This window comes from Vidua chalybeata, chromosome 5 (genome assembly GCF_026979565.1).
Source record: "Vidua chalybeata isolate OUT-0048 chromosome 5, bVidCha1 merged haplotype, whole genome shotgun sequence".
Classification (NCBI taxonomy): Eukaryota; Metazoa; Chordata; class Aves; order Passeriformes; family Viduidae; genus Vidua; species Vidua chalybeata.
The window spans coordinates 14,440,533-14,463,400 of record NC_071534.1 but is presented as its reverse complement, the minus strand read 5'-3'; the positions used below and the strand labels follow the sequence as shown (position 1 = coordinate 14,463,400).

Below are 22,868 nucleotides of genomic sequence, written 5' to 3'. Positions count from 1 at the left end.
GAAAATATGTGCTTTTCCCCCCTGTCAATGCACAGGGATCAGATTCTGCCTTCAGAAAGGTGCTGAGATGCTGGAGAAATCCTGAAGGCCAGGTATGTCATTTTCCCAGTCTACCTTGTGTCCCAGCAGAGCTGCTGAGCTGGTTTCTCAGCCCCGTCTCCCAGCTGCTCTGTGACATGACAGGGTATTGGTATGGCAGACCAGTCTTGCAAGTGGCCCTCCTACAAATCTTACAGACATTAATTTTGTCCAGTGTAGACAGTCTGTTGGCTGTTTCTCACCTGCTGCCACTTCTCCTTGTATTACTCCTTCTTGACCTTTCTCGTATTTCTAGCTCTCATAGTATTTCTTTATAACTAAAAAAAAAAAATACATGTCTTCCTATGGGCTGCAAGAAAGGGCTTGCTAGTATCCACCTTTTTTGTTGTTTCCAATGCATAAAAATGTTTGCTGTCATGCTGGAAATATGTAAAAGAAAGAAGATATTTTCTTCAGCTGGATAAAGCCAGGTTGGAGAGACATTTTAATGCAGAGCTGTTTTGGGTGGTAGTCATTGTAATGCTATTTTAAGAGAATAAATACATCAGCCAGAGGCAAGGTTTTTGAATCACTTAGGTGTGACTTTTCATTAAACTTCTGTGAAAAAGGAATATAGAAAAGAAGGTACTAATCAAATGGTTGCACTGAGAAGCAAGCTGTTAAAGACTCCGTTTCCCTCTGCTCCCTTGGTTTGACAGCTCCTTTAGCTCTTTAGCTTCTTCCTTAGTAGGTCTGCACCCCATGCTCTGCCTGGCTGAGAGGGGTTGGTGCCACCACAAAACCTGAAGGGACCTTGGGAGGCAAAGTTTTCTCAGCCCATTTAAGTAGCAGTGCTGTAAAGTCACGGCAGCATCGGAATTGGGAAACCTGCTGCCTTTTCCAAAGCTTACTCCCAAAGATTGGGGTCTTGGTGGCTGCTTCTGATACAGAAGCAGGGTCAGCCAGGCCATTGCATCCCATACCTCTGCAGGCGTTCACCCAAACATGAATCCCACTTGAGATTACAAGTCCCCAGCCCTGCAGCGAGCGGGGCCACACAGGTTTGCAGAGTTAAGTGTGCATTGCAGGCTGGGCTACTGAACAGCCATGCTGGGCCCTGCCCAGGCAAGCAGAGGGCAGTGGGATCCACAGGGCGATCTGCACTTGGGAGGGAGCAGCTGGTGGAGGCTGGGTTTGATAAACCCCGAGGAAAGGAAACTGCAAGGCAGTTATACCCTTATGATAAGAATGGGGAACATGTTCCTCCTGGTCCAGCTGGACAGCACCCCCTGAATCAGGCAGGAGCCCAAGCCCACAGGCCTCTGTGCTGGTCCTGTGCTCGCCTTTGCGCAGATGGCAGAATCGTGCTGCTCTGTGATTTTTTAAGCTTTTCAGCCAGACCATTTGTTTCCTTTCACCCAGGTGCATGGCACGTTTATAAGCAATCAATACCAGGAGTGTCATGCCATGCTCTGCCTCTGAGTCTATCTAGATAAACACCAGCTGGCTTGATTTGCATCATCTCCAACTTGGATCTTTTGCAGCTGTCCTTGCCACAGCGTGAGAGACCACAGGTCTTCCATTGCCGCAACAGTTTTTTAATTATATACAGCCTCTTTCCTTAGAGTTCACATAAAGATTAATATTAATATGTTGGTGCACTGCTATTCAGTGGTTTACTTATTAGCTCTGCATGCCAAATTAATGGTGGGACAGCAGATTCTTGGCATACCCATCCTATTCTGTTTTATTTTCACCCACCTTCCTTTATTTCAGCAATGCAGCATACTCTATTATAGTGTACTTGTATATTACTGTACAGAAAATACAAGCTCTTGCTCTTTAGAACCATGAATGCTCCTTGGTGGGGCATTTTGCCTTGCTCTCTGCTGATGTCTTGGTATGCTTAATCCTTTGAGGGTTTCTGAGGTGCTGCTGAGTTTCAGATGAGTTTTTGGATTATTAACACTGAGCAGCTTCTGGATGATTGATTGGGTCCCCACTGATTCTTTGTGTGGCTTTGGCAAGGAGCAAGCTGAATTTGGAGGGTGAGACTACAGGCTGTGGGGACAGAAAAGAAAAACACACATCCCCACAGTAATCCCAAGTGTCCCCATGTCTGAGACAATTTCTGTTTGCAATTCTTCTCCCATGTCCTTCTCACTTTGGCATGATGATTGCAAAAGCACCAAAGGACCCCCTGGTTTTGACCATGGCACCCTCTGACTCCTTCCGGTCACCTTCCCTTCCTGATCATGTATGTCCTGGGGCTGGTGGGTCCCTCTACCCTTACAGCTGGGACAGTCCTGTGAGGAAGGGTTTCTGGAGGATGTCTCTGGCCACAGATGTGTTTCAGGCTAGTACAACATGTCTAGCCCCAGCCACTCAATGGCCAAAGGGCTTGCAAGAAACTCCTACCAAAAGTGGCATCAAAGAGTTAGGACACCATCAAAACCACCAGAAGATGACCAGTATAAGTTTAGTCATCTTCTGTTTCCATGCAGGTGTGTATACGTTTAAATGTGTGTGAAGAGATTCTGTAACATTGCTTTGTGTCTGGACCTTGCCTAAAAAATATGAGAGAGAAATTTATTGACAGGTGGTAATTTAGGAAAGGGAGGTATCTGAGAGCTTGAAGAACATTTTGTTGGTGGTAGCAAAAATGAAAATATGAAAACACAAGACACACTTTGAGAACTAAATATACTAAATATATGCTGTTTCTTTTCTATATTTACTTCTCATTCCTTTCAAACATTAGCACACATTTAAGCTTATATCAATACGGTAAGCCAGACAGATCAAGTAGTATCTGCAGTGAGACCAACTAATACCTGTGATGAGGCCAGATAGCACAGAAAACAATGTTAGCTGAGTATTTTCACCTTAGCTTAGATGCTTCTGCATTCTGACTCCATCTGTACCTATCCATTGCTTACAAAGCCCAGTTCCTGTTCTGTATTTTTTGGATGATCTGACATTTTCATAGGGCAGGAATGAATTCAAGAAGTTTTTGAAAAATGTTGCTATTTTTATTTCTTGGAAGGACTTTCCAGGTCAGTTTTGAAATTTTATCTGTACTGGTTACATTTGACTCCTGTGAGATAGCAGCTGAAATCTTTTCATTACAAATGAATAAATCAGAAAGTCATCATAAGCCAGGAGTGCGTGTGGTGTGTGTGTGCACCTATGTAATAAGCAGGAGCTGTTTACAGCGTGTTCAAGGTCCTCTTCTGTTTTATTTACTGTTCAGGCTTTTCACAGGAGCCTCTTTGTGTGGCAGTCTTGACAGCAAGTCATGCAGTTAGGAACAACACACTTGTAAAACCACAAGCTAAACTCTGTGGAAGGCAGCATTTTCCAGTAGCAGTTAAAGCCATGCCTCAGCTCCAGGCTGGATCACCAGGCACCCCAACCACCCTGTGCTCCTCTCGATGCCAAAAGCAGCCGGCAGCTGGTGCAGCTCCGGTGGTTTTACGGCCAGCTTGTGGCATGAGCACTGGGCCACGCTGGCAGGGCAGACTGAGGCCCCTGGCTCGATCATGAGCAGCAGGAGAAGCTGAACCCTGCTTTTAAAAGCAAAATGTGGAGCAGAGTAAAGCTGCATATCAAAAGGCACATATCAAAATAGCTACAGTAAGTAGCTACCCGCCATGCTCCATGGGAAAAGGCAGGGCCTTCAGTGTTGCCAGCAGAGCCATGCTGCTGCAGAGCTTGATCTTGTTGCATCCAAGCACTGCCGGCTGCTCGTGCCCTCTGGCTACATCCTGTTTTCTTTGCATTTGCCAGCAGGGTGAGTAATGCCAGCAACTGACAGGGCAGCTGGCACCAAGTGTGCTGTGCTGGCTTTTCATCTCTAATTACCCCCTTACACTGGGCTGTCTAGCTCTTAAATTATCTGTCATGAACATGTCCGAGTATAGTCAGTTACAGGCCTTGTGCTATCCTTGATTCTTCCTTTGTGAGGCAAAAATTCTGCCTAGGATGTGTAGATACTTATGTTTTAGGGAGTTGATTTTCTTTTTTCTCATACTTATTTGTACTGGAGATAGCTGGGTGCACAGAGCTGGGTGCTGAGATTGTAGGTGCTATTCCTGCAGTACTGCAAAGGTGTATTCATGTTTATGAGAGAAAAAGAGAAAGGTTTTACAGTATTTCCCAAGGACACCTTGAATCCCATCATTTTTTAATCTCTTCTGGAAATTCATACTGCATCTGGAAATGGCTAAAGACCCTTTTGGATCTTAAAAGAAAAAAAAAAAAAAAAGGTAAGATTATACAATACCATGACATGCAGATCTACACATACTAACCTAACTGAAAGTATAACTACAGAATATTTGCCCTTGGCTGAACTGGACACGATGCTATATCCCTCCTTCTAGGCAATGCAAGAGCGTGTAGCTTGCATGCTATTCCTGTGTGTGGGCATTGCTTGAGCCCTGGAGACTCTGGCCTTTGCTGTGGGTGATCCTTGCTCTCTTTCCCTTACTAGGTCCATGGGAAATGCATGTGCAAGCACAACACTGCAGGGTCCCACTGCCAGCACTGCGCCCCGCTCTACAATGACCAGCCTTGGCAGGCTGCCGATGGCAAAACCGGAGCCCCCAAGGAGTGTCAGTGTAAGTAGCCATTAGGAACGGTGTCTCCAGATCCTCTGCCAGAGTGAAATGCTTCCTCCATGCGTGCATTCCTCCCGTTTGTCCGAGAGGCAGCACATCCTGAGGTGGTGGGCAGGTGCTTTCCAAGCAGCTCAGTGAGTGAAGAGGCACTGCCACACCCCTGCCCAGCACCCACCACGTGTTTGTGTGGCAAGGACAGCCCTGTTTGTGCAGCCCCTCACTTGGCAGTCCTCACGAGACTGTGATGTCTGTTGGTTTGGCCTTTCTCTGGGACCTAAGTGCATCTACTGCAGTAAGGTCTGCTGCTGTGGGCAGACTGCAGCCTACCAGAGTACCTTGGAGGTGACAAGGGGCCAGATTTCTCCTCTCCATGGACACCACTGACAAACACATTTGCAGGAAGTATGACTTTCTGCTGCTGGATGTGGGCTCTGCTCACCCCTGGGCACTGAGGGCAGGAGGAGCCATGGGCTCTGGAGGTTTGAAGATCAGCTCTGCAGTGCCAGGGAGGATGTTTAGGGAGAGTGCTACTAGCAGGGGAATGCAGAGGTCATGGGGCCATCTGCTTCAGTAAGAGCAGCAGTCTAGCCAGAAGGGTGCTGAGGACTACCCACACCACCCCAGGAAGGCTTGCAGGCCTGCTGAGTGCCATCCTGCCCTGGCTACAATACTATCCATACATAGGTAGCCATCAACCTGCCTATGTGAGCTATGGTCATGCTCACTGCAGTATGGATGATCCCTGAGGGAATGACAGTGAATTCCTACTTACACCAGCAGCATTTGATGAGCAGGCGTTGGAATAGATCTCACTTGACCCTTGACTTCAGTTGTGTGGGCATGCAGACTTCCTCCACTGGCAACACAGGGTAAGGAGGATGCTTGTACTCTCTCACACACCTCTCCTCCACCTGCCTTTTTCCTCCCTCAGCTGCAGGGAACATCCTGACAGCACCCTCATGGCAGATGTTGTATAGGGCAGTGCTGATTTCTAAAGCTGAGAGGGAAGGATCCTTCCTCAACATGACCAGTGAATGTGGGTCTCTCTGTTCTGGCCTGACCACCTGTGGTACTGGAAAACCTGTAGTGGAAATAAAAGTTAAAGAAAATACTTTTTTTTAATGTTATCTCCAGAAATTGGTATGTGTAGATGAAAATGTAGTGATACTTCATGCATTTGAATGGATAACAGGTTCATAGGTCAAGTCCCCATTCTGAAATGTAGTTTTGAGTTTTTGTCTCCTTTCTATAAACCAGTATAAACCAGTATCTTTCACTGCCTTAATGAGCCTTTCTGTTCCCTTTGGCTTTGCCTCAGCATGCAAGTGTAATGGGCACGCCGACACTTGTCATTTTGACATGGATGCGTGGCTGGCGTCGGGCAATCGCAGTGGCGGCGTCTGTGACAACTGTCAGCACAACACGGAAGGGCAGCACTGCCAGCGCTGCAAGCTGGGCTTCTACCGCGACCTCAGGAAGCCCTTCTCTGCCCCCGACGCCTGCAAACGTAAGTCAGGGACCACCTACTACTGAAGGGCTTCTCAGGTGGGAAAGTGTCAAACAAAAGGTGAGATCTTCTTGCCCCTCCTTGGAGCAATCTTCTTGCTTCAGTGAAGGACAGGGAGCTCTTTGAATCCTCTTTGTGATACTATTTGCAAAAAACAGTGATGATGTTTGCAGGGTGAAAGTCTGCAGATGCTGTTGACAAATCTGTCCCAAGGATCCCTGTAGCCTGAGGGCAGGGGAAGAGAGATGATTCATTTACTTTCTCCCATTGCTATTTTTGGAGAGGAAAAGCTGCATCTTGTTTTCATGTTCTCCTTGTTTGGCGATTGTTGCAACCTCAGAATTGGGTTCCTCAGCCAGCAGGGGTGCAGCTGACAAATAGCATCGCCCACCAGTTCATGTTCGCAGCAGCAGCAGGTGGGTATGGAAGGAACACAAGTTAACTGATATTCCAGAAGGTGGGACACTGAGGAGGCAAGACTAAAAGCAATGATTCGGGCACATGTGAAATTAAATCTTTCCCAAACAATGAAGCAATCCAAAAGTCACACTCCCCAGGGACCACTGTGAGGATGGTGACTCACCATGGGGGACTCCAGATCCCCAAATTATGCTGAGAACTTTATACTGGTCAGCTAAATCCAGGGTGCAGGCATGCCCTCCTCTCTGAGTCTACAGCCACCCACCAGCTTCAACACATTTCTCCTCCCTGACTCACTTACTATGAGGGGGACCTTCACAAGTGACAGAATGAAATCCAACTGACACCCTGCCTGTGTCTTTTGAGGTGACTCTGAGCACATCTCTCTCCTCTCAAGGAGAAGTACCTGAGTGTAAAGGAAGAAGGAACCCTCCTGCGGTGGGGAGCTGCACCCCGGGCTGGGAGGATGTGTGAGGTTTCAGTTGTTCATCGAGGTCTGGCAGGGAACAGCTGCTTTTGTCCTGTTCCTTTGCTGCACATAATCCTCATGAGATTCCTGGCAGCCCCACCAGTCTGTTGCAGAGGTCCTCCTCCTCTCCACCTTTCACTCATTGCAAGGAGGGGCAGCAACAGCTGAACTGCCTGTTTTACAGCCCTAGTTCTCTTCATGGAAACAGAATTGACCACAGTTCATTGCTTGTGTAAATAATTACTTCACTGCTGTATTATGTACACAATGATTTTTTTTTAACAGTGATTTTAACGACTTTAAAAAGTTTCATTACCTACTTGTATATATCAAAGTTCTAAGTCTCCTCTGTAACATCAGATACTTTCCCTCCTTAATTATAGCCAGAACTTAGGCAATGAACTTTTGTTTTGGAGTCTCATTAGGAAAAAACAGGCTTAAGTCTTGCATTTACACCCAGAGTGGAGGTTATATGGTTTTTTCTAACTCATGGATTCATCCTTGCTGATTTAAAAAAGAACAAATAGTATTAGTTGACTGCTGGTAGATAATGCAGGACAGAAGATTGAAATGAATGCTACATGGGACCCTCAAGTTCTGAAACACCATTGTATTGTGCTTCTGGTACCTTTGCTAGGGTTGTAATTCCTGATATTCTTTACATGCCAGCTCCCATCAGGGAAGATTATGCACTTTTCTGAGGTCTTTGAAGACAAGTGAAGCTTTGGCCCTGAGCTGAGTGTGGTGTTCTGGACACCTAAAGACACCACCCCTCACTTTGGAAGCAGTAAAATTGGCTCTATCTCCTTTGTCACCTCATTCAGCCCATTGAGGGGGTAGAGTTTCATGAGGGACTCATAGGCTTGTCCTTGTGCCAGACTGCCCAGTCCATAATCTGTGGCTGTTTGCAGGGTCCAAGAAGAAGTCAAATGGCACCTCCTGGGCTGGCCAGCACAGAGCCCCCTTCTTTGCAAAGCCAGATGGAAACAAGAAGTCTCAGGACATATTGCTGCAAAGCAGCCCCTGCTCAAAGACAAGACTGCCAGCCCTGAGCATGTGCCTGTGTGCAAGTTAGACCATTGTTAATGAAGTCAGGCAGTACATCACATCATTAACTATGTGTTAGCCAAGTTTCAGGGTTCTTGCATAAAAGGTTTCTCCCCACCTTTATGGGCCAGAGAAAGCTGTGAATATTAGATGATTAATGGGGTTTTTTTGTCAACATATGCCAGTGCTTGGTTCTCTTGGCTTTCTGCATTCATCTCTGAATCACTGGCCCATGGCATTCCACTTTCCACATTAAAAAAAAAAAAAAAAGTCTGCTTCCATTACTCTTTATTGCAACAATCCAGGTTTATGGAACACTAGATATTCATGAACTCCGGTATTTAAGAGCCAAAGATAACATATATATAAAAAGAACAGAAAGATACTCTTGAGTATAGTGAGAAAAAGTTTACATTTATTTACCTTCTGCATTACGTACCTCTACTTCATCACTCTTTTTTTTCTTCATTTATGACTTGCAGAGCATGATACTTCCTCAAGTATCTGAGGAAGACAACTTTTCCTAGCACAAACTGAATTCCACAAATGTAGGGATTATCTGAATGCTTTCTTTTCAGAGACCCTGTTACTACAAACTCCCAGATCATTTCTCTCTGGGCTTTTCAAACTCTCACAAATGCACTCCTCCCTAAGACCCCTTCACCTCTACAGTTCTGGTCTCCTGCTGCTGGGAATGCTCCCTGCACCCAGGGACTCAACATCTCACAGGGGAGATGGCAGCTGCAGGGCCGTAGAAAATTACTAATGACTGTTAAATTGAATTATATAAGATCAATTACAGCCTATGCCTGGAACATTTCCAAGCACCATAGCGTGGTCTGCAATAACAAGGGATGTGTGTGGAGCCCTATTATTCTTTCTTGGGAAGGCCATGGCATTGCCTGCTTGTTTCTGGCTCAAGACACCATTATTATTCAACCATTGAAAATTTAAAAATACCTAGGTCAAAGTAAATAAAGGAGTTGTTAAGCCATAATCTTTAAGGATACTTTAAAGATTCTTGTAGGCAAAGAGTGTATATAATATTTGCTCAGGAGTAGGCGTGTACCTGATAAAATGAAATATTCTGGTGTTTAAAACACCAATCTGATGACTCTTTCCCCCTGTTATACCTATGAGTCCTTTTCTTTCCATCCTCATGAGTTTTTAAGCCTCAGCTACAGTGCAATTGCAGACAATAAAATTGAGTTTTATAATTGCCAAGTTTATTTTGATTTTCAACTGTAGGGTTTTGAGGGTAAATATTTGTGATTTCCAAAGGTTAGCTGGCAGCCGAGGAAACCACAACAGTATCACCAATTCAGGGCAGGGAAATCCAGTTCTGCTGGCATCCCACTCACTGATTTTCCATCTCAGTCAGCACATGCAATGCCAGGACAGGCAGCTGTTAATTCATATGTGTATGAAAGTCACATGCAGAATACTGCTATGTAGTACTGGCTGGTAAATTGGCATTTTTAGCAATGATGCTTACAAATCAAAAAGAAAGCAAAAGGATCAAGCTTGTGGAAAGTTTCTCTTGATCCAAGGCTAGCGCCCAGCCATTCCTTCTCTTGCAGGAGCTCCCTTGGCTGTGGAGATTCCCAGCCTCTCTGGTGAAGCGGCCACGGCGCATGAGACAGGCATTGTACAGAAGCCTCTCACTGAGTCTTACACTCTGCACCTGTGTATCCACAATGAAATGCCATCCAACACTGCCTGTAGCTACTTTTTCTGCTGCTCAGCTGCTCCTCTCACCTTCATGGATGTGGGTCTCCTTACCTGTGCTACAGTGAGCTGCAAATTGTGCGGAAAGAGGAAAATGGGGTCTAAAACCAACACAGCACAGCTGCCCATGAGGGACCAATAGCTCCAGCTTTCAAACATTGTATAACCAGTCCTGCAATCTTTTCCTTCCTGCCCTTGCCATAGTATGGAAGCACTCCATCCTATTTCCATGCATTTCTTTCAAATGTGGTATAACACGCTCACATCTGAGCTCTAGAGCCTCATTTCTGCGCTTGGTGCATAGCGATGGGCTTCACTTTATGTCTGCATTGCTCAGCAAGTTCCCACTGTAGCCCATCAGAAACATTTAATGTGTTGAAACCTTGCCACACAAACCATTCAGATTAATGCCCTTTAGTGTCATCTTGGCCTTCATTCACAATCCAAGAGCAAAAACCTTCAATTTGCCAGCCACCATTGGAAAGCAGGTTGACACCTTGGTGGCTCATTGAGGAGCAGCCAGGAAGGATGGGATCCATGGAAGTGGATATTCAGGCCTCTTAGAAATTACCAGGCTTTACAACACATCTCTTTGTGGCTTTTATTAAAAAGTACAGCCAGATACTTTCTCATTTTTAGTTGTTTTTTTAATTGCCTATGAGTTTGCTGCTCTTTTTCATAACAACTTTTGTAAATTTAATATTGTTGCTTCACCATAGTGTTGCCACTGATGTTAAATTTTATATTAGGGGGAAAAAAGTGTGTAAAAGAATTGTCTAAAACAGAAAAATCCAACCTCAATGGGGCTGTATGTAAAATTCAGCTGAAATCTGACCAAAACAGGACCAAATCTCTGGCTGAGCAGTGGGTTTATCTCATTAACTGGAGGGGAATAGAAGAGCCTTAAGTCCCTGATATTTCCCCTGAAGGGCCTGAGGAATGCCAGAAATACCCTCCTCATCTAGTAGGAAAATAGAGCATTTGGCTGTATGTATCAGGTGTAAAACACTTCACAGACTTCAGGAGAAAGGTATGCAAGTCTCAGTGCACGCTGTTGAAAACTATGCTATTAAAGGTACCAGAGTTCACTGCCTGCAGCTACTTACGCAGTTTGTGGAGAGGCTTTCTAATCTTTTAATTTTATATAATTATATTTGTTTGCAAGTGAAAAGGGTGGGGAAAATTTGGGGATTACTTTGGCAAAGATGTTGGAATCATAGTCGCCTCCAAGTTAACTGCCAATATTAATCTATCTTTAATATTTTGAAACTATACTCCAGGTATGTCAGATTCCTGAAACCACAAAAATGTTGTCAGAGCACAATTAAATGTATATGTGCAGCAATAAGTATTTTAAGAGAAAGAAATATGTTGCCTGTAATGGCTTTCCTGCTCTATTGCCTTCAGAGTTGCAAAATAGAAAGACTGGTATTACAATTTAGTGAAAATATTCCCTACCAGTATAATTTACTCAGGAAACTCAATTTTATGTAAATTATGCTTTGGGCAAAGGCAGGGATTTTTTTGCCATAAAGTGTAAGGCTGACTTTACCATGTCCTAGTCAGAGAAGCAAACACTGAGGCAAGAAGAACACAGGTCACCCAGTCCTGGTCCTGCAGGCCACAGCATCACCTGCTGACCTCTGGCCACATGGTCAGAGGTTTGGCTCATGCTTTTGATAACTGTAATTCTGTTCTATGGGGGAAAGTAGCCCTGTAACAGACATTATGTCTGTGTAAAAAAAAAAAAAAAAAAAATTAAGGAGTAGGTAAGGAAAACTTTACACCACCTATTATATAGCATCTTTTCTGAGAGCCCAGTACGTCCCAGCACAATTGTAGTGCATTGTTCTGATGCAAGGGGCTGTGAGGGAGAAAAGAGAGCAGCTGGCATTTCTGACGTGCACTCTGCAAACCCGTGTTCTGGAGAATATGCAAAAGCCTATCTCTGAGCTGTCAGTTTCCTCATTATTTTTTCCTAATGTTTTTAATTGATGGCTTTAAAAATCAGACAGAGACAGGCACATTTTGCTCAGCTTTCACTTTAATTAAAATGACTGTTCTGACGGGTTTTTTAACCTCCTGGATGCAAGAAAGTTGTTATTATTTTAAAAAGCAATTATGCTCTGATTCACTTCTACAATGAAGCACCCGCAGCTGCTTTAAGATCACAGTGAGGCAGGCACATCCCTGGGTACTCGGCTGGGTTAGAATCCAGATGCTACAAGGAAAGTAATAAAGGCCTGTTTGGCAAAACATAACATGACACCAGGGTAGGTTGACTAATTAAAAACTAGCTCATAAAACTTAAAATTTTACAGATTCCAAAGGGAAACTCTGCTCAGATTTGTATGGGTGAGGGATAAAAAAGCCCAGAAACCCCGGAGGTGTCCCTCAGCAGAGAGGTGGTTTTGCAGGCATCTCCTGCACCTTTGTGATGCAGAGGTTGTGCACTCACAGATGCTCTGTCCCTCACGGTGTCCCTCCCCTGCAGCTTGCTCCTGCCACCCCGTGGGATCGGCTGTGCTCCCCCTGGGCCCCGGCACCTTCTGTGACCCCAGCACCGGGGACTGCCCCTGCAAGCCCGGCGTGGCAGGGCCCCGCTGTGACCACTGCCTCCCCGGCTACTGGGGCTTCGGGCCCTACGGCTGCCGCCCCTGCGACTGCGCCCGCAGCTGCGACCCCCACACTGGTGACTGCCACAGCAGCAGGTGAGCTGGGGGGTCTCACCCCATCTCTGTGATCTCAGTTCCAGGGAAGGCTCTATTTGCACATGGCAAGCAGGCTGAAAAGCATCCATTATGTAAAATACTCGGGGCTTGGTATGGGTTTGGTATGGCCAAGAGGTGGGCATAGAGTGGGAGCTGAGGCTGTAGTTCCCTTGGGTACCTGGCACAGCATGGCAGGGCACCAGCAATGTTGGAATTTTTGCTCTCTGTGCTTGTGTTGATGTATCAGGTGTTTCCCATAACCTTCACAATTGTTTCCTCTCCACAAGCAAAATCTGAGCCTCAGGGACATCTGAATGAGATTGAAGGCTTAATTTTGCTGTTGTAACTCAGCTTATGTTGACTGTGGCTTGGAGTCGAGCTCTGACTTTTAGAAAACATCACATTTTAATAATACCCCACTCTCCAAATCTGACACGTAGCTTTTTTTACCAGTCTGAAGATATTTGTGGTATATAAATCCCTACAATGTATTTTAAACCCAAAATGGATCCGTGATCCTCTCTGACAACACTCAACCTCTTCACCTTCCAAAACCGCCTCTTGCATTTAACCATCATCAAGACATGCAGTCATGTTTTGTCTGGAGGATGGGCTGGTAGTGGCCCTGCTTTCCACTGGCTCCTGGAAGAAGGTTGATCATCTCCCTTTCCCCTCAACAGCTCAGATGTTTCCTGGCACAATGAAGCACCTCCTTTCCAGGCAGTGCTCAACGAGAGCGAGCCCACCTGGGGCTGGGAGGATGAGCAGGGCTTCTCAGCACTCCGGCACTCTGGTAGGACTGCGGCTTTCCTGTTCCACCTGCCCAATCCCTCCCGTCAGCAGCCACTGCAGACCTAGTCTTCTGCACTGACTTGTAGTTAGCACCCTGGCAGTTGCAGGGGGGAATGGACATTCCCCCACTAACATGTGGAGGAATGTCCTTGTGACCACCTCCTTGCCCTCCGAGAGCCAGAGGTGCCTCATGGCTCATCCCATCAATGCAAGGATGTGCAAATCCATTCGACAGATGCTCCATGCTGAATGCCTGTACCCAGCATTTAGCAGTTGTAAGGCAAGAATTTGCAGTCCCAGCTCTGAATTTCAAGGCTGAGTGCCATCATGTTTTACTTGACCATCATGTTTTAAAGGTATCCTTCTATTCCCTCAAACTCAACAAACCAGCAACTTTATGTAAAGGGTGGGGTTTGCCACTTCACTGGCAGTTAGGGGATTTCTAACTCAGAATTTATTTCCCCGATACCCACAACAATTTTGGCATCGCTTGCTGCTTATGATGTGATTTGAGATGGTCTAGCATGCAGCTGGAGAAGTTATTTCCCTCCCGTGTTCCCAGCCTGGGGGAGGTGGGTGCCTAATGAAGGTTGGTGCAAGGCAGGCTGGTCCAGTGGGGCAGCATCAAGCTCTCCTCCCTTGCAGCTGCTGCATGCAAGCAGGCAAGCGTCATTTCCTCCATTTTTCAGAGAGAGGCTTGATAACATCTCGAAGATACAATAATTGAGTTAATTGAGGGGAAGGCTCCATCATTTGTCAAGGCGACTTCATTTTAAACGTAAATAAGTATATCATGTTATTCTTTGTTCTAAGATCACGGAAGTCATTAATCTGCCTTAACCTCTGCAACATTTCCTTTTAAAATTTTGTCTGGTACATTACGGTGTGGAAAATACCACAGGGAAAGATACGCATGTTATTTGCATCCCAAGGCAAAATAATAAGGCCTTTGTTTTCCTTCTCTTCTAATTGTAAACAAGGAGTAATTGCCCTTGGACTAAGAGTCTGTATTCACTCTCAATCTGAAAACAGTTGCAAATTCCTTTTTTTTTTTTCGCATGAGGCTTGTGGACCACTTGAAAAACCTCTGGCAGTTCCTGGGCTCTGCCTGCAAATGCTCCTGTCTTTTAAGCACAATTCATAGCCATTTACTTCCTTCTTTTTCCCCAGGTAAATGCGAATGTAAAGAGCAAGTTTTAGGGAATCCCAAGGTCTTCTGCGGGATGAAGTATACCTATGGTGAGTTGTGGGTGAGAGGGCTGTAAAGGAAGGTACTGCAAGGTAGTGCAAAAGTGTATATAAAACATGAGAGTTGCTGTGCGTGCACCACTCCATCCTGGCAAACCCACGGGATACTTAGTCTAAAGGCAGATCTTCAGCCAAAATGTACAGGTATCGTGTTTCTAAGTCAAGGTGGGTGAAGCATCTTGTTCTGTCACCCATCTCTCTTGCTATCAAAACACCCTTGTACAGAAATCATGGGAGGAAAAGAGCTGGAAAGGTCCCTGGGAGGTTGTCTAGATCCAAGACAAACTATAAACCACTGTTACCCAAAATGGGTCACTGAAACGGTGTCTGTAGACAAGGTACCCCAATCAGAGTCTAGAAATGACTGTGTCTGAATGATCCAGAATGTAAAGAGGGACTGTGATCACCACTCCATGGATAAAACAATTCCGCAGCTACTGGGAACTCCAACTGTCAACAAAGTTCAGCTATTGCAATGGGATGATGTATATTGTCTATGTGTCTCTTGGACTTAAATGAATGAGAAGAGGCATTCTGTTTCCCAAGACCTCCCCGGTGTGTGCCAATGAACTGCCTCCTTCATACTGTGGCAGAGCAAGGAATGCTCTGTGCAGCACTCCCTTCCTTCACAAGGAATCTCTTGCAGGGGTCTCTTGCACCTGATTCGTCTCACACTGAAGTTGAAAATGCACAGAGAGATAGCCCATACCTCTGCAGGCTGCAGAGCAGCCCATGAAGTGGAGTTCAAGGGGTTTCCAGTTGTTGAAATGTAGCCCTGGATTAGCGATATTAGGAAAAAATTTGATTCTGCTCTGTTTTGCTTCCCAGCCACGATAGTAACTGTGTTTAATCTTGCAAAAGATAAGAAACTGAAAAAAAAAAGTCACAAAACTTCCAAGTTCATAAATCTTATCTAAAGTGCACTCAGGCTTCCCCAGCTTTCATCAGTCAACATGTGAAGGTATCAGCTAAACTAGAGAGACAGATGCATTACGGGGCTCGTCATGAGCTCCAGGAGGTCACACTGTGAGAGGCTGCCCTGAGCTTCCCAACGTGAGTGCTGAATAAAGCACCACCATATGGGGATACCTACCAGTACAGGTCAGGTGGAGGAACTGAGCCCTGAGCCTCCACCACACAGGGACTCAGCAGTGGAACGTCAGGTGCTGGAAATGTGGGTATGAGTGAGCTCAAAATACTCCCTGATTTGCTCTGGTCCCCTCCAATGTCTCGTTCTCCTCCACTGAATTTGGATTTGGCAGCTGTGCAAAGCAGCAGGACTGGCACCAGGGTGAGATGAGGCTGAGGCCAGCAAAGCCTCCAGGTCCATCCCTAAATCCAATTGGTTTCCAAAAGAGATAAGGAACACAAAGGGTTTGCTGAACTCTGGGGGAAAATGTGACCTCACACTCTCATGGCAGTTCTAGGGGCCATGGCCAAAACAGCTGGCAGTATTTCTGCCCATGGGTGTGGAGATGTACGTGCTTCCCAGTAGCTGCCCTGATCCTGAGCTCCCCAGCAAGGAGCACTGGGCCAACTCCACTGTAACAAAACAATTGTCCTCACTGCTTCACCCAGACACCAGCACTAGACCAAGAAAAGAAAAAAAAAAAAAAAAAAAGAGCCCTGTATATAGTTTGTATATTCCTGGTTTTGAATTCCTGTGTTCCCAGTGATCAAGACAAAGATCTTGTCAGCTCATGACAAAGGCTCCCATGCAGAAGTCAGTGTGAAGATCAAGAAAGTCTTGAAATCTACAAAGCTGAAGATCCTCCGGGGCAAGAGGACACTCTACCCTGAATCCTGGACTAACAGAGGCTGCACTTGTCCCATCCTCAATCCTGGTAAGTTTGACTCCCTGGACAGTACATCCCCACCACATATACACAGATTTCATGCCCCTCTATCCCCTCATACCAATGAGCTGGGATTGCAGCCCAGTGCTGATTAAAAATTATTCTCTGTTACATCACTTGGATTCCAAAGCAATCTCCATCAAATTAAAATTTCGTAGAGAAAACTTGGTTCATCCTATAGACTTTGAAACACACAGTTCTCTTTACATAGCATAGTAACAGGCTTTCTGTTTTACCAGTCTCTGTTCTCAGAGGGAGGGAGGTGCACATCACGCCACAATTGCATGATACATCTTTCAAAGCTAAAGCTAATTTGAATCCATAAAAACACATTTAAATATAATTTGAGTTGTGATACTCTACTGAAGTTCTTATCTAAACTCAAGGGAAGATTTCTCTTTGAAAGTAACACAAACTCACATCTACAAGTTTTGGAAGAAATTTTCTTATGCAGTGAGGGGAGAGCGCCACAATTTTTTCTTGTCTTCTTTCACTGAAATGGAGTATAAGCAACGGTGGCTAAACAGTGCATGCAGTCTCCAGCATGGACAAGGACATGCAGGTTCAGGGGTTTCTTCCACAGAGCAAAACTAAGCTCCAGCTGACACACCTCTCTTTACAACTCCAAGATAAATGAGCAGTTACCAACTAATTCAAATAAAGGGCTTTCTTTCCATGAGTGTATGCACCACTGGGAAATTGGCAATGGAAGCATTGATGTAGGTGCTGGGACATCCCTTTCATGTGCAGCACTAGGAACTAGGGGGTACAGGGCTGTCTGTGGGGCTGGGTCATGCAGAAAGGTTATTCACTGATGAGGTGTTTGCAGCCTTCTTTCATGTCCTCAGGAGTGACTGTCTGGTTTTGAAGGCAAGCTGCTGTGATAGCACAGCTGTAGCTAGGAAGTCTTGTCAGGTGCAAAGGTCAGATGAACCAGCAGCATTAGGTAGGGCTCTACTGTTTAAGTGCAGTAAGACTTTGGATATTGCTGGAACACCATAAATCACTAATCACATAGCTATAGATGGTGTATTTTTCCATATGCAATGAAAACTCAAGCAAGAAAGTCCAGATGCAGCTGCCTTAATATGAACCTGAAGGAATGCAATAGAAGCTGTCCAAAACTGAGCCTGCAGGGCAGCCCCACACCTGACACCCAGATTTGCCACTCGACTAATTTCAGAGGAGCTTCACTGATTTTCCCCAACAGATGAAAAGACAGCATTAATCACTGAATCAGTGGAGGTCTCTTAGACAACAGCAGAAAGAGGGAGATGCAACTGTCCTTAGTGGCAGTCCAGGTATGTGACACATCAGGTGTTACTCCCTTGTTACTTCCTTGCCAGCTCTCATGATTTATACTGCAAAGCTTGGTATTGTTTTGAAATGCAGCTGCTGGTCCCATGAGTACAAATTAGTCTCAGCCTTCATGTTGAAAAGAAGTTGTGATGTTTGTTGCTAATAGGAAACTTGAGAACATCCATTTAGTGAATCTTTAAGATTCAATAATGTCAAAGAGGGAAAAAAGGATCCCAGATTATTTTTTAATTCATTATTTTCTTTAGCTACCGCATTCATTTCTGAGTGGCTTGCAATACAATATTAGCAGATTCAACCCTCTATCACAGTAAGAGCTTATGGCCTACAGGTGAATTAACCAAAACCAGCTGGATGAAATGTCAAGCTGACATAAAACAATTTTCTGACATACAGCTATAATGGAAATCACATCTTCAAAAACATAGAGGAGATCAAAGATAAAGGTAAAAGTAAGACAGATGTGTTTTTATTATACTATTTTACAGAAGTAAATGGATACCAAAAGGAGAGTAGGCTCTTAAAGGCTCTGACAAGGCAAAAAAAAAAAAAAACTGAAAACATTTATCAAATCTCTGCAGGCTATTTTCAGGTGAAAAATGTGCTTAAGTTCATACAAGGGGAACCCTTTCACCACCCTTGCACACCTTGTGCTCCTCACACACACACAGAGGCAGATTCTGCTTCTGGGGGACACTGGGCTGAAAGATTTAAAGGTCTCACCTGTTTGCCAGGTAACAGGAGCCCATCCCTTCCATGGCTCTGTCAAGCACAGTCAGAGAGGCAGAGAGCAGCCTGCCAGGGCAAACTGCACAGCCTCAAGTCCTGGCCTGTGGCATCTCAGTCATTTGACTCATTTTAATTGTTCAGTTCTGTAGCATCAGATTGAAAATCTAGAAAGCCCGACACAGTCAGCAACCACGGCAATATTTGCTTGCTCTCTGAGTGTGTGTACCATATTTCTCTCTCAAGGGAAATAAATCTGGGAACCCTTGAAAAGTGATATTTTTAACTGCAAGATTGACTTGGCCAAAATTAATGTCTTTTGAAGGGCAATGCTGCCACACACATATCCTGTGTTTACTTGGCAGAATAGATGATGTTTGTGCCCAAAAACTCAGATAAAGTAGAAAGCAAATTATACTGCTTGACCTTTAAATTGGGAGGCACCCTCCCTTTTTTCTGGACTGCAAAATGGAAGCCCAAGACAACACAAGCTGCAGCCAGGATGGAGTGGGTTGGCTGAGAGCGCCGAGGAAGGCCCATGTCCCATGCTTGGTTTGCACCGGCGTGTTGTGCTCCCCAGACTGGTGCAAGAAGGAGTGGGTACAGAAGAGGTCTAATGCTGGCTGTACCCTAAATGTGCTGCAGTGGCATGCTCACCCTGGCAGGGAGCTCCTCCTGCCATGAAAGGGATTATCCTCCTTATTATCCCCATTTATGGCACATTTGTGGCCCACTTAGGCTGTTTGGATCTGTGGCAGTGTTTCTTTAGCTAATTCAAGCCAAAGGCTTTGCTCTATCCCCCTGTTTAGCAGTTGTTATCTGGTTCCAAGCACTCTTTTGAGTTGTCTCCCGAAAGTCAAGCGCAGATGCCTGAGGAAAGACCTGCAGCAGGGCACTCACTATAGGGACACACTCCAGCCCTTTCTATCTGTTTCTGGACAACCAGTTGAGGTTGTCAGAGTCTGCTGTCATGTTTCTAAAACATCTGGCAGAGGCAGAAATTAGCAGTTTTTTTCAGTGTGACAGCCACTCCTTCAGGCTCTTCTAGGGCACTGGTGCCAGCACATTTAGTGTTGCCTCTCACTGGGGTCTGGCATGCCTTTGCCTCCGAGGGGACAGTGGCCACTCCAAGCAAGATACCAAGCATTGGACTGTCCTGCACTGTTCCATTCCTTGAATTCACTGAACTGATTTCCAGGCCCATATTTATTCAGGGAGAAGTGAGGCAGATGGCTGCCAAATGAAGGTAATAGCAGTTCCCAGAAGAGGTGTAAAAACTTGCATTGCTGCCCCCAGAGTTCAGCTTTCATTTCTATTTAGAAGCTCACAAAGTCACGTTTTGTGTACTGCATCTCTCTGACAAGTAGCCACAGGGGTCATTTTGCCATAGATACAGATAGAGCTATAGATAATACAGCAATATGTGAGAGTCAATATATACAAATATTTCTTTATGTAAGTGCTTTTTTGCATGAGACTAGATATCCAGGCTGAATTTGCAGCTCAATAGGCCTCTTAAGCATGGTACCGAGCAGTCCCTGACCACTTTGCTGGTTTGCAGGCTTGGAGTATCTTGTGGCAGGACACGAGGATGTCCGAACAGGCAGACTCATTGTCAACATGAAAAGTTTTGTCCATCAGTGGAAGTCGACTCTTGGAAGAAAGGTCTTGGAGATTTTGAAAAGAGACTGCAACTAGAGGTGTACAACTGCCTAGGGCATTTCTTTATGCACAAAATGCAACAGCCTCCACAAAGAGAAGACCTCTAGCATGAAAACTGGAATGTAAGAAAATAGTGCCAAAACATGTAGTGAGGCATTCAGAGTTGTAGGCGCTAATTTAACCCTTTCTGGCCAATGTTCTTTCACTTGCCTATAGCTTCCTTGTCAGGGCCTCACCCTGAGCCCTGCTCATTGTTATGTTGAGGGAAACAAAAGGAAGGGTGGTGGAAGCTTGTCTCGCTCCAGTGCAATGTTGGAGCAACTCCCATGAAGCCACTGATCATCCAAGACTAAATTGCCACCCTAGAAGAGCTACTGCTGAGAAGCAAAACACTGCCAGTGCACTAGTGTGGATCCTGAGTGACTTCCAGAGGCTCCCAGAGGATGCTGTGGGGAAGGCAATGGGTAGGTGCTGCTACCAGCGTGGCAATGAGAACCACTCTTTAGAAACACCCCCTTACAGGTTAGGACATGGCACTCATGGAAGAGAATTGGGTGGCACTTGCTTTTAACCTGTTTGCCCTGCTGAAGGTTTCAAGGGCTAGATTCTCTGCTGATGCTGCTGAGGAGAGAGCTGCTGGAGTGAATTGAATCCCTCTGCCTTGGCACAGGCATGATGCAGGGCAGAGGCCAGCTCTCCACCCACTGCATGGCTGCAGAGAAGAGACAGCTGCAGAGGGTGCAGTGTCTCTGACCTTTTGTCCTTGAAGTGTTAAAAAATGAACCTAGCCCTAGTGTAAATATTTCATTGTATAAAGCACTTTACTACCTGCCACTTCACGGTGCGGGAAGTCTAATTGTGTTGGGGAAAGAAGAATTTGAAGGTGGCACATGAAAAAAAAACTCCCTGAAACAGAAGCACTCCTGAGGGCCCCCCGCAGTTGGACAGCGTTAACAGTATAAAGGGAATGGCCAGCCTGGCACTGGCCACTCAGAATATTTGAGGATGCAATCTGAAAGATAAAGTATTTGCACTGAAGTCCCAGCTTCAGACCAGCACTTGGACCCTGTGGGCAGGACTCCAGCAAGACTTTGCAAACAGAGTGGGGAGAAGAGACTTTGAGATAAAAATGCAATTGCCAGAGGAGAAAAAATCCTACTGCAGGAAAAGGAGTGGATGCAGAGAACAGAAAGGACTTGCATTTACATATCACAACCCAGCAATTCATGGTGGGCCTGGAGTTTATTTTATTTTTATGTTAGTATTTAAAACTGAATATTTTATTTGTTTTCTTCTGTGTTATTGTTTGCAATATATACTGCCATTATACTTCCTCATTAACACCAGTATGAAATATAGCACAATTTACTGCAGTTTTCAGCACTAAAATATATCCTTTCTGTAAAGCATCCTTAAACCACATTGCATAGAGTGTATTTTGTTTATGACTGTGAGGGGAAAGAAGACATACAACACCAGAAAAGTCACTAGTCTACCAATCCACTTTAAGTATGTATTTTTCTTTCAAGGTCCTGTGGACTCACAAAGAAAAGATGCTATTTTGGTAATTTGTTTTTGTATCTCATGTATGTAATAAATATAATATGATTTCAACATCCTCTTCTCCTGTTACTGCTTATGCCAATGGCAGCAGGGTCTTCATGCCTGCACAAAAGAGCACAAGCAAAGATTGCACTGGGTGAGGAGAAGCTGCCATGGGGGATATTTTCCTCTCTGGCTGGGGGATAAAATGCAACATGTGGTAGAAAGCGAAGTAGCATGGATTGCTCACAAAAATCCCATTTCACTTTTTGTTTTGTGAGGTTTATAAGCTCTTTTCCTAAGAAGGGGAACTGTACCTAAATATTTTCAAAACTGGCCAGATCCTTGCCTTCACACAGTCTTGAAGACTGAGCTGCAGAGCAAGTACTTATAAGAAGCAAGTCGGGGATGGCAGAAATAAGGTTTGTTGCCTACATTTGAAACTACTAAGGGGAAACAAAAGGCTGTGGGAAAGAAGTGCTGTGGCAAAAGGTCTACAGAAACACTGCAGAGTGAAGTCAAGCATCAGAAATTAGTGGCCAGGGGGTCAAGACATAATCTGCAGTGTGGGCAGCAGCTCCCCAGGTGGGTGGTTAATCAGTGACCGCAGCAGCACCCATCTCCCTGGTGGAGGAGAGTGCAGGCACAGACTCTCCTATGGAGGCACTCAGAGACCAAGAGCCCCCAATAGCTCTGTTTTGATTAAAAACTGTGTGTTTACCTGCTTGACACATCTTTAGCTTCATTTTATTTTAATGCCACTAAAAATACATTTGCAATGGCTAGGTGATTCATGTGACCTTGTGAAAGCTGGAGGGCGTGATCCCACTGTCCCAGCCAGCTCAAACACTGTGGGAAATCAGGATGGCTTTGTCAGCAGTGCTGCCTATGGCATCTTGTCTGACTCCTGTCCTAGGCTTGGAGCTGGGCACTGATGGTTTTATGGAGGAAAAGGGTTAACTTCTGAGGAGTGAATTTGCCCATGAGAAATTTCTGTCAGGGGATTTTGGCTGGAAGAAGTGTCCCATTACCAGGAGTGGGTGAGCTGGATATCAAAGAATCACAGAATCGGTTGGGTTGGAAAAGACATCTGATATCTGATATCATTGAATTCAAGCTTCGACCAATCACCACCTGATCAGCTAGACCATGGCACTAAGTGCCATGTCTAGATGTTTCTTGAAAACCTCCAGGGATGGGGAG

General features: G+C 45.2%; 1 protein-coding gene across 2 annotated transcripts in view; it reads left to right on the top strand.

The window, feature by feature from the left end:
* NTN4 (netrin 4) overlaps positions 1–21,737 on the top strand; it is a 47,764-nt gene extending 26,027 nt beyond the window's left edge. For both annotated transcript variants that reach the window (XM_053944076.1, XM_053944077.1), the window contains exons 4-10: positions 4,514–4,640; positions 5,959–6,147; positions 12,306–12,522; positions 13,203–13,315; positions 14,485–14,553; positions 16,236–16,406; positions 20,023–21,737. In XM_053944076.1, coding sequence (XP_053800051.1) covers positions 4,514–4,640; positions 5,959–6,147; positions 12,306–12,522; positions 13,203–13,315; positions 14,485–14,553; positions 16,236–16,406; positions 20,023–20,159 — 1,023 coding nt within the window. In that variant the 3' untranslated portion in view covers positions 20,160–21,737. The remainder of the gene's footprint in view (positions 1–4,513; positions 4,641–5,958; positions 6,148–12,305; positions 12,523–13,202; positions 13,316–14,484; positions 14,554–16,235; positions 16,407–20,022) is intronic.
* The last annotated feature ends 1,131 nt before the right edge of the window (positions 21,738–22,868 follow it).